Genomic DNA, 14,449 nt, shown 5'->3' on the forward strand with positions numbered 1-14,449 from the left:
TGTGGATATACATACATACAACGGGCGAACATGAAGTCTCTTCATAAACAGGACCCGGAAGAACGAAGCCAATGTATGCTATCGACGATTTGGCCTGTTTTCAGACTGTCGTAATGAACCAATATCGATATCAAAGATGCTTGAGTTCGTTTCTCACTTATGTCCATTCCGTTATAATTGGTATTTTCCAAAGACTCGCCTCGCTCGCCGGGCTATTCTCCCTCTTCCCATGTCGTGAAGCCGTCTGTGCATTGCCCCATGAGATCCAGTTCCAGCGCAGACACGATACTCACTGCTAGCTAACCTGCGGCTCGATGATTATGTGGTGGAGGAGAAAAGAAGGCGGCAGCCTGGTCATGACACTCCCCAAGTCGATTCTCCCCCCTCCATCTCGTCTCATCGTCGGCACGCCCATCGTCCCATTTCAATCCGATCCCCCAGATCCTGTCGACTGGCGACCCTTCGACGAATTTCCTCCCCTTGGCACGGAGATACAGGTCGCACAGCTCGGGGTCGACTTCGGCTCGCGCAACACTCGCCGCCACTACGACGTGGGGGGATGCATGCGCCCAACCCGCCTCGTCGAAGTTGCGGGTCTGTCGGCCGATCTGCTTCTGCGCTCGCGGAGAGGGATTTAGGATGCAGGAGACGATGGTGCCGGCGTTGAGGGCTGTAAAGTCGACGGCAGTGGCAGTGGCAGTGCCGGTAACGACCTTCCTGGCAACATTGGTTTTGCTCGCCTTTTGGCCGTGACGATTGCTGCCGGCCGCCGAGGAGGGAGGCTCAGATGATGTCGAAGCCGAATGCAATGTCACCTGCTCTGGCCCAAGTACCTTGTCACAAATCCCTGCAACCTGCTGCTCCGACATGCCGCCGGTCTCCAGCTCGGCGCCGGGAATGATCCATTCTCTTTCAAAGAGCCATCCCTTGGCAGCCATCATGAACTGTTCCCCACATACAAACATATGTCGGTCCATGATCCTCGTGCTCAACGCAGTGTGCGATGGATGCCGTATGCCTGCGGCGTCGAGCCGACGGATGAGCAGGTCCATGGCCCGCGCCCCAGAGAAGCGTTCGCCCACGTTCCAGTTTGACAGCGGGCCGCCCAAGAAGATAATGTGTTTGTCCGTAATGCGTGTGCCGCGAGCTCCTGCTGGCGTGGTGGTCGATGGATTCTGCTTGTGGTGGTGTCCCTGGGCTTTGAGCTTCGAGCCCGTCCTTTCAACCTCTGCTCTACTATTGCGGTGTGGCGGAGACACTGAAAAGACACCCTCTCGGTGCTCAATACTCTCATCATCGTCTGCTGACTGGTACGAGTGCTGTGATGTATTTGGTTTGGGCTTTGCTGCGGCGAGTCTAGTTGAGTGCTTGCTCGTGGGTGGGCTGCTGTTAGGTGGCTTTCGACTTCGACCGCGATCTGAGGGGCCTCGGTGTGCTGCTTGTCTTGGACGCAACGATGGATATGGTCTGGCATCCTTCCTGGCAGCTTCGCCAGGAGCCACAGCAGGGAGCTGTTGCGCTGCGTTGCTTTGTGACCTTAATGGCGAATCTGGAGATATCCTTTTATCTCGACGATCTTGTCCGTCCGACATTTTCCAGTGGCTATAGAGCTGATTTCCTGTAGTTTGGCTGGTTGCTGCAAATGTAGACTACTCTAGGACTGCAGGTGTACACATTCAATTCCGGACCAGAAGATCAGAAGAATTTCAAATTGAATCATGGACAAGCAAGGGAGAATAAAGATAGGCAAGGTTCCGGCAGAAGAACCTTCAGGCAGTCAGCCTGTTCCAAGTGCAGGACGGGCGAGGTTAATTTCGGATCCATGAGTCACGGGTGTGGACTGGTAGAGGGGCTGAGGTGCAGGCGCAGCCGCGGGCCATAGTTCTGCACACCTTGCAGAGGAGAAAGGAGAAAGGGTCTCCCCAGAGCGTATATTTGAGTAGCAAAGAATAGTGAGGGCGAGTTGGCGATTGTTACGAACGACTTGAAGTCGGCGGTGTCCTGTGGGCAATATTGGAATACACGTACCCAGTGTCATCTGGGCGCTCAACTTGAACCACACTGTATGGCCTCCACCACCCATCACCCCATCGCTTTGGCGTCTACGGCTTTGACTCATCCTTCTCCGTGCCCTTCAGTGCGTCGACTCTGTCCTTCATCGACTGGAGCAATTGCTTGAGGTCCTCGTCCGACATGGCCGCTCCCGCCGGGACCTTCTTAGCTCGCTGCACGGCGGGCCTCTCCTCAATACGTTTCAACCACCTATCGACACCGGGAAACTCGCTTATGTCGATGTCGAGGAAGAGCGGAGCGCCGCGAGCCCAGGAGAAACTGGCAATGTCGGCGATCGTGTACTTGTCTCCCGCCAACCAGTCGGCTTTGGACAGGCGGATCTCGAGCACCCCCAGCAGTCGTTTCGTCTCGTCCAGGTATCGTTTGATGCCGTAGGCCGAATATACCGGTGCCATGGCACGGAAATGGTTGGCTTGACCTGTTTCTACTGTTCAGCTGCTGCTGCCGTTGTTCTGCCTTTCCCCTCCCCGCGCGGGAGCAGGATCAAAGCAACATGGAAGCCTGAGCCATTCCCTGAAGCAAGACGAAGAGCAGATGGTTGGAGATAGCATACCTTGCATGGGGCCTAGGCCGCCCATCTGGAACATCAACCAACTCATCATCTCGTAGTAGTCTTGCGAGCCATGCGGGTAAGTGAACTTCTTCTCCTTGTCGTACATGTCGGTGAGATACAGCATGATGGCGCCTGACTCGAAGACGCGGAAGTCGTCACCATCCTTCAACGCCGGGATCCTGCCGTTCGGGTTGATTGCAAGAAACCATTCCTCCTTCTGTTCGTTCTTCCGAATGTCAATTGCCCGTGCTTCATACGGCACTCCGAGTTCCTCGAGCACGATGGCTGGCTTCAGTCCGTTGGGCGTTGCTGCCGTGTAGTACGTGAGCTTGTTGTAGGGAGGGGCCGACATGTTTGCTGACCGGAGGCTGGTCTCTGCGTCTCTTTCGGGGCTCGATTCGAGACGGAGATGTCTTCTTGGGGGTTGCCTTGGGAAGGGAGTGGGTATAGGTCTCTGAATGCTCAAGTTGGTGGAGGTGGAAGCCGTTCCTCGTCTACGAGTTGCAAGGTGTAGATTCCTGCAACACCTCGGCCGGAAGATAACAGTGAGCGGAAGGCCACCACTCGCAGGCCACGTCATGACCACCGCCCCGTCTGTCTCGTGGTGCTGCTTGAATGTTCTCCTCTGCTCTCGCGTCGGTCACAAGGATTCCCCGCTGTAGGGAAGCCAAGAATGGTGATTTGCTACAGATCTGTTCCGAAGCTCTCCAGGCTTCGAAAGTATCACATATCAGTCGGGTCCTATTAGGCTTTGATGCTGTGATGGGACAGTGCCTGGAAGCTTCCTTAATCTGCTTACTCAGCACCCGACAGTGCCCCTTAGGCCTCGCATGAACCGGGCTATTTTCACTCCCTCGATTCATCGTTTCCTGTAATCAGAGTAGGGATCCCGGAGTCCATCACTAGTACGTATCTCCTATCGAGTATCTGTACAGTAGATTCAGGCAGAAATGGTACCAAGATGGGCTCCTGTTTTAGGCTGGATTGATATTGTCTATTAACGATCCGATGTCGCTTTGTGCCGCAATCAAGGAATCGACCGCTTCATTGGAAAAGCTCAATATCAATGGGATCCAGCTAATAATACAATTCGTCGTCATCCGTGTATCTGTCCTGTTGGCCCTCGATCTGCGCCGTCCACGGCCCATTCATCCGCCAACCTGGCTACTCTGGTTTGTCGGCACTCGACTTACCGGCGCAGAGGTACCGTCCGGGTTTTCTCCCAACGCCAACAGTCCTTCTTCATGGAATGGTTTCTTTGCACCAGTAGCCTTTTGATCGTCGTATCTCCATACACCAGCGGTCTTGTCAGGGGCGACCCCATCCCAGCTGTTCGTCCCTAGATTCGTCGCCACTTTGACCAGATCCTGAAATGCTTTCTCATCCTCGTCGCTCGAATTAGCCTGGGAGAAAAAGACCCTCTTCCACTCGCGGTTTTCTTCCTGTTCCTTTTTGCGCAATACTCGTTGGGCGTTTTCGATCCGGGACTTGTAGTGTGCAGTCGCGTCCATGTCACCCTTTTCGATGCTGCGCGCAACAATGCGCCAAGCCCTCCTGCTTTCAAAGACGTCTTGCTCTTCAACAGGGGCAACGTTGAGCTTGGACAATTTGACGTCACTTGGCTTGACCGTCTCAATCGCCTTTGCTTTCTTGCCTTCGCCCTCCTTCAACGTAAAGGCGTCCGACCATTGACCATCTGCCGAGTAGAGAGGATTCTTCTCCGAACCCTCCCCGAGTTTCCACAACGATGCTGTGAAACTGTTCTTCTTTCCGGACACCCAACCTCTGCCGGAGAAATCAATCTTTGAGATGTAGCCGCTGCTCGAGATAATGTGGATGAATTTGCTCAATTCGACGAATGGCGCACCATATATGAGACTTTCGATGTGCAACGGGGGTAGAGTGATCAGGTATGTCTCTTTCTTGTCGCTCCCGGGCGGATAAATCGTCAAGAGTGCATGTCCGATCTGCTTGACGTTGATTGTTCTACTAAAACTTGCCTTTTGACCATTATATCCTTGGAGTCGGATCCGGTACTTGTCGTTGGTGATGGAATACGCTGTGACAGGGGGGTGGTGGCTCACTTGCTCCGAGACAAGGCGCGTCACTCCGAATTCGTCCTCCCATTGACCCAAGAACAACTCGCCCAGGAATGGGTTAAGCGGTTTCTTTTCGGAGCCGAGTTTCTCGGAGCGCGAGTAATATTGCTGCTTGAGCGTATTGAGCAGCCACTTAAGCACCAAAAGGGCTCGCTTGGCTGGATCCTTCTCTTGTGTCGGGGCGACGAACAATGCAGTGTTCTCGGCCCAATACGCGGAAAACTCGACGAGGGACTGCGTTGACAGGATGAAGGCCGGCGCGGTCAACGAGGACAAATCACCGTTGAACGAGGCAATAGACTGCCGTTGTTAGTCGGTCTGTGCAAACGCAACCCTGGACGTCCACTCACCTTGAGGAAAGAAGACCAGGAGCTCTTGGCTTGAATTGGCACGGCCGCCCCCTCTACTTCAGGCATCTTGTTGAGATAGGCGCTGTTTTATCTGGGCCGATTGGGAGTGTAGCAGAAGTAGTGACTGAAACACTTTCGATGGGGGAAGCAAATCTAGGTGGATCAAGGGTGGGAAACACGACTGTGAGGTAACAATGGCGAGCTTTCGAGACCTTTAGCGAGTGAAGGATCAAGTAATGCGCGCAGGTTAGCGGGAGGGGAATCAACGCATGGCAGCGATGGAGAATTGTCCGCGCTGTTCGACGCTTGACTTGACAAGTCTGGGTGGGATTGACGGTTTGTTGGCGCAGCCTCCGATGGCGTCGTGGCGGGACTGATGCGGTGACGTAGTGCTATGTGCAACCAGATCTAGGTATCCGTAGTCGCAAGCAGTAAATCAGACGTATACGGATACTCTGTACTCCGTACAGACTCCGGAGTACCTGTAGGTACGAGGCAATGCCCATATATTGCTACCTTAGGTAGCTTGTGCCTTTACGGACTACATGTAGGCACCTAGGTTAGGTACCTAGGTATGTGTACCTAAGATGCTGGAGACCCCAACGCTCCCTAAGCCTGGGGGCCCAGCTGATACCAGCATTCTCCGCCTAATAATCCGACGGACACCACGCGCATCAATCACCAGCCGGGTGTCGGACATGAATCTGATGAGCACGTGACGACTCTTCATGGTAAGACGCCATAACAGGACGGCCGATCTCGCTACAACTTTAATGCCCGCGTCCTGCCTTGCAGTCCGACTACAATAAGGAACCCCTCCTCAGCCGCATCAGTCTGACGAGGCCTGGAGGTCAAGGAGTAATCGACCTAGGGACCCGTTTAGTAAATGCTCCTTGACAACAGGTGCCTGTTTGCAAGGGTAATTTCAAAGTGGATGAACCAATTCATATTGCTTTCCTACCACTCTACTTGACTAGCTAGGTCCCAGAGGGAAAGCTGTGTGAACTTGTGCTGTCGCACAAGGGATGGAAGCACGTTTTCTGCCCCAAGCAACAGGCAATGTAGCATGTTCACGGCACCTTGCAGCCAACTTTCGTCAATTCAGATCCCATCTTTACAGCTGGTTGGCGGTGTTGAAGTCTTTCAGTCCTTCGGCCACACGGGCAGTCATTGTCTTCTCTCCCTCACGCACCCACACGCGAGGATCGAAGTATTTCTTGTTGGGCTTGTCCGCGCCATCGGGGTTGCCAACTTGCGTCTTCAGGTAGTCGGCCTTCTTGTTGATGTAGTCGCGGATACCTGTCAGATATGCCCATTGCAAGTCCGTGTCGAGGTTGACCTTGACGACACCGTAGCTAATCGCATCGGTATACTCCTGCTTCGAGGAGCCAGACCCACCATGGAAAACAAGGAAGACTGGCTTGTCGCTCTCAGTGTTTTCCTTTTCCTTGACGTACTTCTGGTGCTTGTCGAGCAACTCGGGGTGAAGACGGACATTTCCGGGTTTGTAAACGCCATGTACGTTACCGAAGCCCGCTGCGATGGAGAAGTAGGGTGAAATCTTCTTCAATGTGGTGTAAATCAAATGAATATCCTCGGGTTGGGTGTAGAGAGAGTTGTTGTCAACGTCTTCGTTGTTGACACCATCTTCCTCGCCACCGGTAATACCGATTTCCTATACATTTGTAAGCGCAAATTCTCGTGCATCCGGAGCATCTCTCCAGCATACCATTTCAAGCCATTGCTTCAGAGGTGCTGCCCGTTTCAGGTATTTAGCAGTGGTCTCGATATTCCAATCAACTGGCTCCTCGGACAGATCGATCATATGAGAAGAGAACAAAGGCTCGCCGTGCTCCTTGAAGTAGGCCTCGTCGGCGTCCAGCATGCCGTCCAGCCATGGGAGGAGCTTCTTTGCACAGTGGTCGGTGTGCAAGACTACCGGGACACCGTAGAGGGGAGCAACGGATCGAATGTAGTGGGCGGCGGCAATAGCTCCGCCGATGGATGCTTGCTGCTGGTCATTCTTGACGCCCTGGCATTGGAGTCAGCTATGTGGCTGCGTACCGGTATCTGGTGTGCACAAACCTTGCCTGCAAAGTATGCAGCACCACCTTGGGAAGCCTGAAGAATGATCGGGGACTTATTGTCTCGAGCGGCCTCGAGGGCAGCCACAACGGTGGAGGACGAGGTCACATTCTAGGCCATCGCGATCAGTAGGCAAACACCACGGGGTCAGATACAGGATCATACAATGGCTGGAATGGCAAAGTTGTGCTCCTGGGCGTACTTGAACAGAGCCAGGACATCATCACCGACGATGACACCTTCCTTTCGAGACAAGACGTCCTTGACACCCATGTTGTCGATTTGCGGAGTGGGATTCGGATATGGTTGAGTTGCGAGATGAACTCGATCAAGGGGTGACTAGTTAATACGGTCGAAGAAGTGTACAAGCACTAAGAAAGGAAGCTTGAGAAGAATACCGAGTTGCAAAGAAGAAAAGCGTTGTCTGAGAATCAACAAGCGGAGCGAAAACTGCGTTGAATGGGAGGAGGGGCATATGACATACTGTACTCCGTAACTACTTGAACGGCTGCGACATTGGCCCGTGGCGCTTCTTCCTTCTTCGTGCTTCACTCATTTTCCGATCTGGCCCCTCCATCCTCCCCATCTGTTGATGTCCGTCCAATCCAGCCAACGTGTGCAGTTCCTCTCTTCCGCCATCTGCCTCCGGTTTCTCCCCTGACACGCTTTCCCCAGCCATGGCGGTGGTCGCCTTCTAGCATGCCATACCCTACGGGATTTTACGGGATGCCCTCTCGCTCTACCCCACGCCCCGTCAATAATGGCACCTACATGGCACCGGCCGTAGCCTCGGATGTAGCACATGAGGTACACGGTCGGATCTGGACACTGAGATATGTGCTTATTGCTGAATCTACCAGTTTCCAGCTCGCGGTGTATCCAAATCTAGCTGCGCGAATATGCCGAGACCCTCTCAACACCCATCAGATTTTAACTTCCAGAGATGCATCCCAACCACCAAACCTGCAATATTTTGTGTTGGACCGGGAAAATGCAAACGAGAAACCAGCCAGGCCGGCCGACGGTCCTCGACTCAGACCACCGCATCGTCTCCGGGCCGTTCTAGTTCGTAGAAAAGCAAATACACCTCCCGTTGCATTGACAGAACATCCGATGTGCGTGCCTCCTTGATTTTGTCGTCTGAGATACGCCACCATCGATCATTGGATTTTTTGCGTCGACGAAACTTGCCTGGCGTTGTCTCTTGCGTTCTGATTTGTGGTCGTGACGCTTGAGTATTGGTCCTTTCCACCGAAGGCATGCTGGCAGAAGCCTCTTCGGCAGGAGGCGGGGATGATGAGGCTGCACCAACGCCGGTGGAAGCCGGCCGGCCGATACTCGCGGACAATGACACCGTAGAAAGAGAGGTGCTGGATTGTCCATCGCCATGCTCAAGAGGTGTGCTGGCCCCATTGGCGCGGAGAGCGTCAATACTAGGGCTGGGAGTGGTTGACGGAACCGTGCTGACATTGCGACTGGCATCTGCATAGGCACGGAATGGATCAGGAGTTGCGAAGGGAGGGTACAGGTGGTTACGTCGAAACGACTCGTAGTGTCCACTGTTATGACTGCCCTTGTGACACACAACGCTCAACAGTTTATACCACTTCTCGTTGAGAAGGCCGCCCAAACGCAACCGTTGAGTGTAAGATACCTTGGCCATGTTCTTAGTTGATGAGCTTCCTGGGTCAAACACCGACCTCGACAGATGAATCGCGATGACTTTTGGGAACACCGTGATTCGAGTCGATTTTCGAATTTTGCATTTCGGGGCGAGACTGGAATCAGGCAGTGTGACACCCTCGGGGGCTCTTTCGGGATCATCGCGGAGGGCCTTCTCAATCAGCGCAATGTCTTTCTCTAATCCGTCTCGATCCTTTTCCGATGTTGCCGCCTTCAATTTGTTGGTTTTCCACTCCAGTGCATGGTCGAGCCTGCATTTGTCGCATTTGAAATCGTCAATCTCTTCGCTCTTTAAAAGAATGTCAAAACAGTTATCTAGTGATGTTGAACTTTTCTGAGGCACATTTAAAGTTAGTGAGACAAATGTACTGGCGCTGGGTTTCGTCTTGAACCCGCAGCGCTGACACTGGATCTGGGACTCTATGCGTCCTTCGAAGGGGAACCCATCACTGGTTCCGACAGTCACCTCGCTCAGTATTGGAGTGAGTCCGGCGGGCTTGACTTCCGCTTCCTGACCAGGCTGGCCATTGTCTGGACTTGAGAAAGCTAGGCGTGCCCTTTGGGCGGCATGGTACTCATCGCAGAGTCTCTCGAGAAGGATCTGCAAAAATTCCTGCGCATCTTGTTGGTTCCGGCTGATCCGTGTCTGGAATGCTCTCTCCAAGGCTTCGATAATTGGCCGTGCCGTGATGGTCTTTTTGTATATTGGCCGCTCGTTCAAAGCGTCCAGCATCTCCTTCAACGCCTTGGTGACAGGCCCCTTCTGCAAAATCACGACCTTTTCGGCCTTTTCGCTCTTCCGCAGCACCAGAGGAGCGCAGTCATATATTTCCGGGGTTTCCAGTTGCCTCCGGTGCAGTTCTTTTATCAGGTACAACCTCAATTCCCCCAGTCCGGCCAGTGCCTGCAGGACCGAATTGATGAAGCAGTCGTTGGCAGGGTTCGCGAGACCGATGATTGTGCGTTTTCGGCCATCGTTGGTGTTGTAGGAATTCTCGCCGTCGAGGAAGAATGTAGGACCGAAAACATAGAATGCGGCGATGGCAGCAAGAGAAGCGCCGGCCGCATATGCGACGACGGTCACAGGTTTTTCAGGCATTCCGACGGTAATTCGCTGTTAGGGTTGAATCCATGGTGCTTGACCGACTCCGCCGTCACGACATCAGGTTGAAAAGGTGAGGGCAGAGTATGTTCGTTGGAGAGGGATAGGGAGGGAGAGGATCGAGGTGGGTGCGCCAGGCAGAAGGAAATGTTGTAGAAAGATGAAGGGTCTGAGAAAATCCGGGGTAAGGGACTCAGTTCAGCCCTCCAGGTCCCGAACTGGTCTTCCTGAACCCTGCGACAAAGTGAGTACGTCGTAACGGAGGTGCACGCCAAATGAATTGTCCCTGTCTCGCTTAGTGTCATCGGCGCCGCTCTAAAGCGCCTCAGGCACCTATCAGGATGGCGCCTGAGGTCGCTATCGACCGAGTCGTGGTTAAGGCGGTGGCTACCTCGCTATGCTAGGCTCTCGAGCATTTATCGAGGTTTATGATGTATTCGAGGCTGTTATCGATGTGGCTCAAGGCACTCCGATATTTACAACCCATCAACTCAGCCAGATTCGCGGAAACTCAACATTACCCGACTCCTGCAGGGCCTGGGGATGCGATGGCTTGTTCGTTTATGCCGATGATTTCCCTACACTATGGTTTCCTAACCCAAACGAATCACCGATTCAAGCTGTGGACGTTCCCTGTATGGGGAGGTTTCCGTATCAACCTGATCTTGCCCAGACAATTGGTTTTGTTCCCTGCACTCTCCAAGTTGCCCCGTTGTGTCTGCTCTGTCCTCCTGGCCTTCTCCATCTGTTTGTGGTGAGTCGCAAGCAATGCCCTTTGTTGTGAAGTCGGCAAATGTAATAGACTCCTCCGGTCACTTGCACGAAGTTGTGCGAGTTGGTTGTTGAGCGTGCATTCTTGCTTCAGCGCTCTTGTGCTCAGCTCCCCCACGGACGGCGAGGGCGTCTCGGCGGCATTCGAGCTTGACTCAGCATCGGTGTGTGACTGCTGAGTTGGAGTCGGAGTCGGGAGTGCTTGGTCGAGCGGAGAAGCTGTGGAGTTGGGGGCTTGTCTATGTGAACGCTGTGATGGTCGTGATTCCCTCGATCTGGCCTGCGTTGGAAGGCGAGGGTGGTCCGAAAAGCGCATGGCGGCGCGATTTCGGTGCAGTTCTTCCTCTTTTGCATCCAACGAGGAGGATTCGTAAAAGTCTCTGAGCTCAGAATCCTTGTCCATAATATCATATTTGCAGTGTCCCTTCGCCATCATGTGCTGCTGCACCGCTTGGCGTGTGTTCCGCTGTGTTCCACAGTAGAGACACTCGTAATACCCGGAGATGATGAGATGGAGATAGGCGAGGAAGGACTCGACGTCCACCAAAAGATTCGCCGGGTTGATATGTAAACCATGGGCCTTTGACATGTGGACCAAATTCAGATCCAGATCTGGGCTCGGCTGGTTGCAGAACAAACATTGCGTTTCATCAAATTCGTATTCGATGCCGGGAGACGATGGATTTGCGACGTTGTCTTCATCGTTGTTGGGGGTCTGTTCTCGAATTGGAGCAGCAAGAAAGTCGCTTCGACCCGATTCAGCTTCCATAGTGACAGTGGTAGTAGTGCCAGTGGTAGTGCCAGTGGTAGTGCCAACAACCATTGGCATCAACGTCGGATGTTTGTAGGGTATGGAAGACTCAGATACTGGGAGGAACGACTGTCGAGCGGGATGCTTACGAGTTACTGGTGAAGTTAGCGAGACTGGTGGTAATGATGGTCTGCCCTTGGCAGGTATTTATATCGTAGTTTCCTGCGGGAGCATCAGGAGACATTGCCTGCGCCAAGGCAATCATCATGGTTCCAGACTCCTGGTGACTCAAGTAGGGGATGCACAGTGTACACATGCATAGGTAGGTGAGGATGGAGGTAGGACTAGTTGGGTGGCGAATTGGACCGCCTTACCGTTTCCGTCAACACGAACATACTTCCAGTTTCCTTTTAGGGTCTAGCTCAGAATATATCTTATAGCAATGGTAGCAGATCCTAGCACTAATAATAGGGCTAAGGAGGCAGGGACGTCATAATTTCTCCAGATCTCAGCCACGTGATGCAGCAATCTCATGCTGCTTTGAACAGCCAGCTTGGCAGGTTCACCCTTTTCCTGCTCTGGTTTCACTTCCTCAAGGGGGTGAGAAGCTGAAGGACATCGGCAAAAGGTAGCCAGACTCATCGGGAGGTCAATAATCCAGCATTGTGACATACTCTCAAACAGGTGGCAAGGTAACCAAAGAATGTGTCCTGCTACGCACCAGTGCAGTTCGTTCCCTAGATACACTGCATCTCGCATCCTCTCTCCAGCGACTCCAGCGACAAGTGTCCCCTTCGACAACACCCCAAGTACGACAGTACACAATTCTGCTCCTGTATCCAGCCAGTGGTCTATGATCAAAGACTGAGAGTCGTGACCACACCGTCCCGCTTCTCGGGCTGTTTCAAGTCTCCTTCCCCTGGAGAGGCTTCATCTGAGAGCATCTGTCCACTCAAAGCCGTCGGCCCCTCGAATTTGAGCGCAATCTCTTCCAAGGGAAGTCCTTTTGTCTCCACCCAGCTGAAGTAGATAATCACGAAGAAGACGATGTTATACGAAGCGTTGATGAGGTAGAACTTCCACCCAAGGTCTTCCATGGCGTACGACAGCGCAAATGACGACATGAGGCCAAATCCACTGTCGAAAAAGCGAAAAATGGCAATACCCGTTGTCCTCAGCTTGTATTGAGAGACTTCGGTGGCATACAGGGAGGTCATGGGGGTAATCGAGAAGGCATAACAACCTTGGAAGAGGAAGATAAGGGCGATGGTCCCGTATATGCCAGACTTGTTCGTGCTTTCTCCGTATACTGGGATTGTGGTCAGCGGGAAAGTGGATGATGATGGAGGGATGGGTACGGTGACTCACCTTTGATCAGTCCTCCGACCAGGTAAAGACAAACGATCATGCCTGCAACACTGCCGAGTGCATGCTTGCGCCGCCCAATCACGTCGAGCATATAGCTGCCGATGCAAGCCACTACGAATGACCAGCAACTCAAGATGACATTGATTTGCGTCTGAGTATTGGTGTTGGTGATTCCAGCTTGATCAAGGATCTTGCCAAGGTAAAAGCTGGACTTCGTCAGCAAATCTGGCCGTTGGCCGTGGTGGTCGTGTTCAACGTCAAGACTTACGAGACGACAAAGTTTCCAAAGGAATTGATCATGACTCCAAATGTGCACAAGATGAAGAGACGCTTGCGATTGGGTGCAGTAGACACGATCTCTTTCCATGGGTTCTGAGGCAGTTGAGTCTTTTCCGACATCATGGCGGCCTGAATTTCTGCAAAGGTAGATTTGACAACCTCCGAGTTGGGATTGCCCTTGCCTTGAGTGACTATGAGAACCTCCAGGGCGTGAGCGTCATGGCCTTTCGACATCAACCACCGGGGACTCTCTGGGACAAACGGCAACAGACAAAGTGCCACAAGACTGGGCATGATCTGAAGGAGCGACGGCAACCTCCATGACCAAGTTGACTGGATGTGCTGACTTCCATAGTTGATAATGGCGGATGTCAGACTTCCAACATAGAAGCATGAGAAGAAGAATCCCAGGATGCGTCCACGGGTGATGGCAGGCAAGAGTTCACCCAGCAACGCAGGTGCGGCGCCGCTGGAGAGTTGCGTGCCTAGGCCGACAATGATCCTGGCCACGATGAACATTCCGATATTTTGAGCCGCCGCCTGGAGAGTGATTCCGATAAAGCACACGGTTGCAGACACCATGATGGCCTTCCTGCGTCCGAATTTGTCCGGCACAAATTGAAGCAAGGGGGTGCAAAGTATGCTACCCATCCATGAGGCAGCATTATTTAGTCCAGTGGTCGCCACATTGAGGTGGAAGTACTCGCTGTAGGATGGGAGAATCTGCAGCCCATTCATCACTGAAGTATCATAACCGAGAGTCTAAGGAGAGACATCAGTCACAGGTCGGGTTGACGACGGAGAAGGACTCACCGCAGAATTGACCACGGCAACCATGATCAAGATCGCCGTGAACAATTTTTGATTTCCAGGAACAAGGTTGGAGACATACTGTCTCTGAAAGGTGGACATTATGCTCGGACAGGAGTCGATGGGTTGATGGAGGAAGTGTCTGGGAGTTGGGCACAGCACGTCCCGTTGTCCGGGACCTGGACGGACTCATATAGACAGAGGTGATGAACACCAAATAGACCGATTTGTCTGTGTTGAGTCTGCAAGAAGGCGGCCTCCGAGGAGAGAATGCAACTTGCGCCGTCTATCACTCGCTACAGACATATAGTCAGATAACCAGGGTGTTGATTGATTGGTTGGGAGCCTGGAGAGAAAGTTTTCGCACTCTCGCTCGAGCTCGCTCGAGAATGGGAAGGGCCGGTGATTGGCTGTGGATGGTCAAGGCTGCATGTCCCTGATGGTCTGTCGCCAGGGCTGGGCCCTTGATGGCCAGTAATTTCAGGGTCTGCTGCTGTGAGAACTCTGTAAATGGGGGAGTAGAAA

The 14,449-nt window shown here is 53.0% G+C and overlaps 7 protein-coding genes across 7 annotated transcripts; all 7 read right to left on the bottom strand.

Annotated features, from left to right (window-relative positions):
• Positions 1-299: 299 nt before the first annotated feature.
• A1O3_06792 (uncharacterized protein) lies at positions 300-1,592 on the bottom strand (the record flags this gene model as incomplete). The annotated part of the gene is made up of 1 exon (XM_007736908.1): positions 300-1,592. The coding sequence occupies one exon, from the start codon at positions 1,590-1,592 to the stop codon at positions 300-302; it is 1,293 nt and encodes a 430-aa protein (XP_007735098.1).
• A 510-nt stretch (positions 1,593-2,102) lies between these two features.
• On the bottom strand, positions 2,103-2,978 carry A1O3_06793 (uncharacterized protein; the record flags this gene model as incomplete). Its single annotated transcript, XM_007736909.1, has 2 exons — positions 2,103-2,491; positions 2,627-2,978. The coding sequence occupies 2 exons, from the start codon at positions 2,976-2,978 to the stop codon at positions 2,103-2,105; spliced, it is 741 nt and encodes a 246-aa protein (XP_007735099.1).
• Positions 2,979-3,774: 796 nt separating this feature from the next.
• On the bottom strand, positions 3,775-5,141 carry A1O3_06794 (uncharacterized protein; the record flags this gene model as incomplete). The annotated part of the gene is made up of 2 exons (XM_007736910.1): positions 3,775-5,025; positions 5,076-5,141. 2 exons carry the CDS (start codon positions 5,139-5,141, stop codon positions 3,775-3,777), a joined length of 1,317 nt encoding a protein of 438 aa, XP_007735100.1.
• A 1,048-nt stretch (positions 5,142-6,189) lies between these two features.
• On the bottom strand, positions 6,190-7,433 carry A1O3_06795 (fructose-bisphosphate aldolase 1; the record flags this gene model as incomplete). The annotated part of the gene is made up of 4 exons (XM_007736911.1): positions 6,190-6,750; positions 6,805-7,107; positions 7,161-7,271; positions 7,326-7,433. The coding sequence occupies 4 exons, from the start codon at positions 7,431-7,433 to the stop codon at positions 6,190-6,192; spliced, it is 1,083 nt and encodes a 360-aa protein (XP_007735101.1).
• A 760-nt stretch (positions 7,434-8,193) lies between these two features.
• Positions 8,194-9,942, bottom strand: A1O3_06796 (ubiquitin thiolesterase; the record flags this gene model as incomplete). Its single annotated transcript, XM_007736912.1, has 1 exon — positions 8,194-9,942. One exon carries the CDS (start codon positions 9,940-9,942, stop codon positions 8,194-8,196), a length of 1,749 nt encoding a protein of 582 aa, XP_007735102.1.
• Positions 9,943-10,552: 610 nt separating this feature from the next.
• On the bottom strand, positions 10,553-11,485 carry A1O3_06797 (uncharacterized protein; the record flags this gene model as incomplete). The annotated part of the gene is made up of 1 exon (XM_007736913.1): positions 10,553-11,485. One exon carries the CDS (start codon positions 11,483-11,485, stop codon positions 10,553-10,555), a length of 933 nt encoding a protein of 310 aa, XP_007735103.1.
• Positions 11,486-12,324: 839 nt separating this feature from the next.
• On the bottom strand, positions 12,325-14,026 carry A1O3_06798 (uncharacterized protein; the record flags this gene model as incomplete). Its single annotated transcript, XM_007736914.1, has 4 exons — positions 12,325-12,776; positions 12,836-13,041; positions 13,104-13,876; positions 13,928-14,026. 4 exons carry the CDS (start codon positions 14,024-14,026, stop codon positions 12,325-12,327), a joined length of 1,530 nt encoding a protein of 509 aa, XP_007735104.1.
• Positions 14,027-14,449: the final 423 nt, after the last annotated feature.

The sequence above is a fragment of the Capronia epimyces genome, assembly GCF_000585565.1.
Source record: "Capronia epimyces CBS 606.96 chromosome Unknown aczIQ-supercont1.5, whole genome shotgun sequence".
In the NCBI taxonomy this organism is placed as follows: Eukaryota; Fungi; Ascomycota; class Eurotiomycetes; order Chaetothyriales; family Herpotrichiellaceae; genus Capronia; species Capronia epimyces.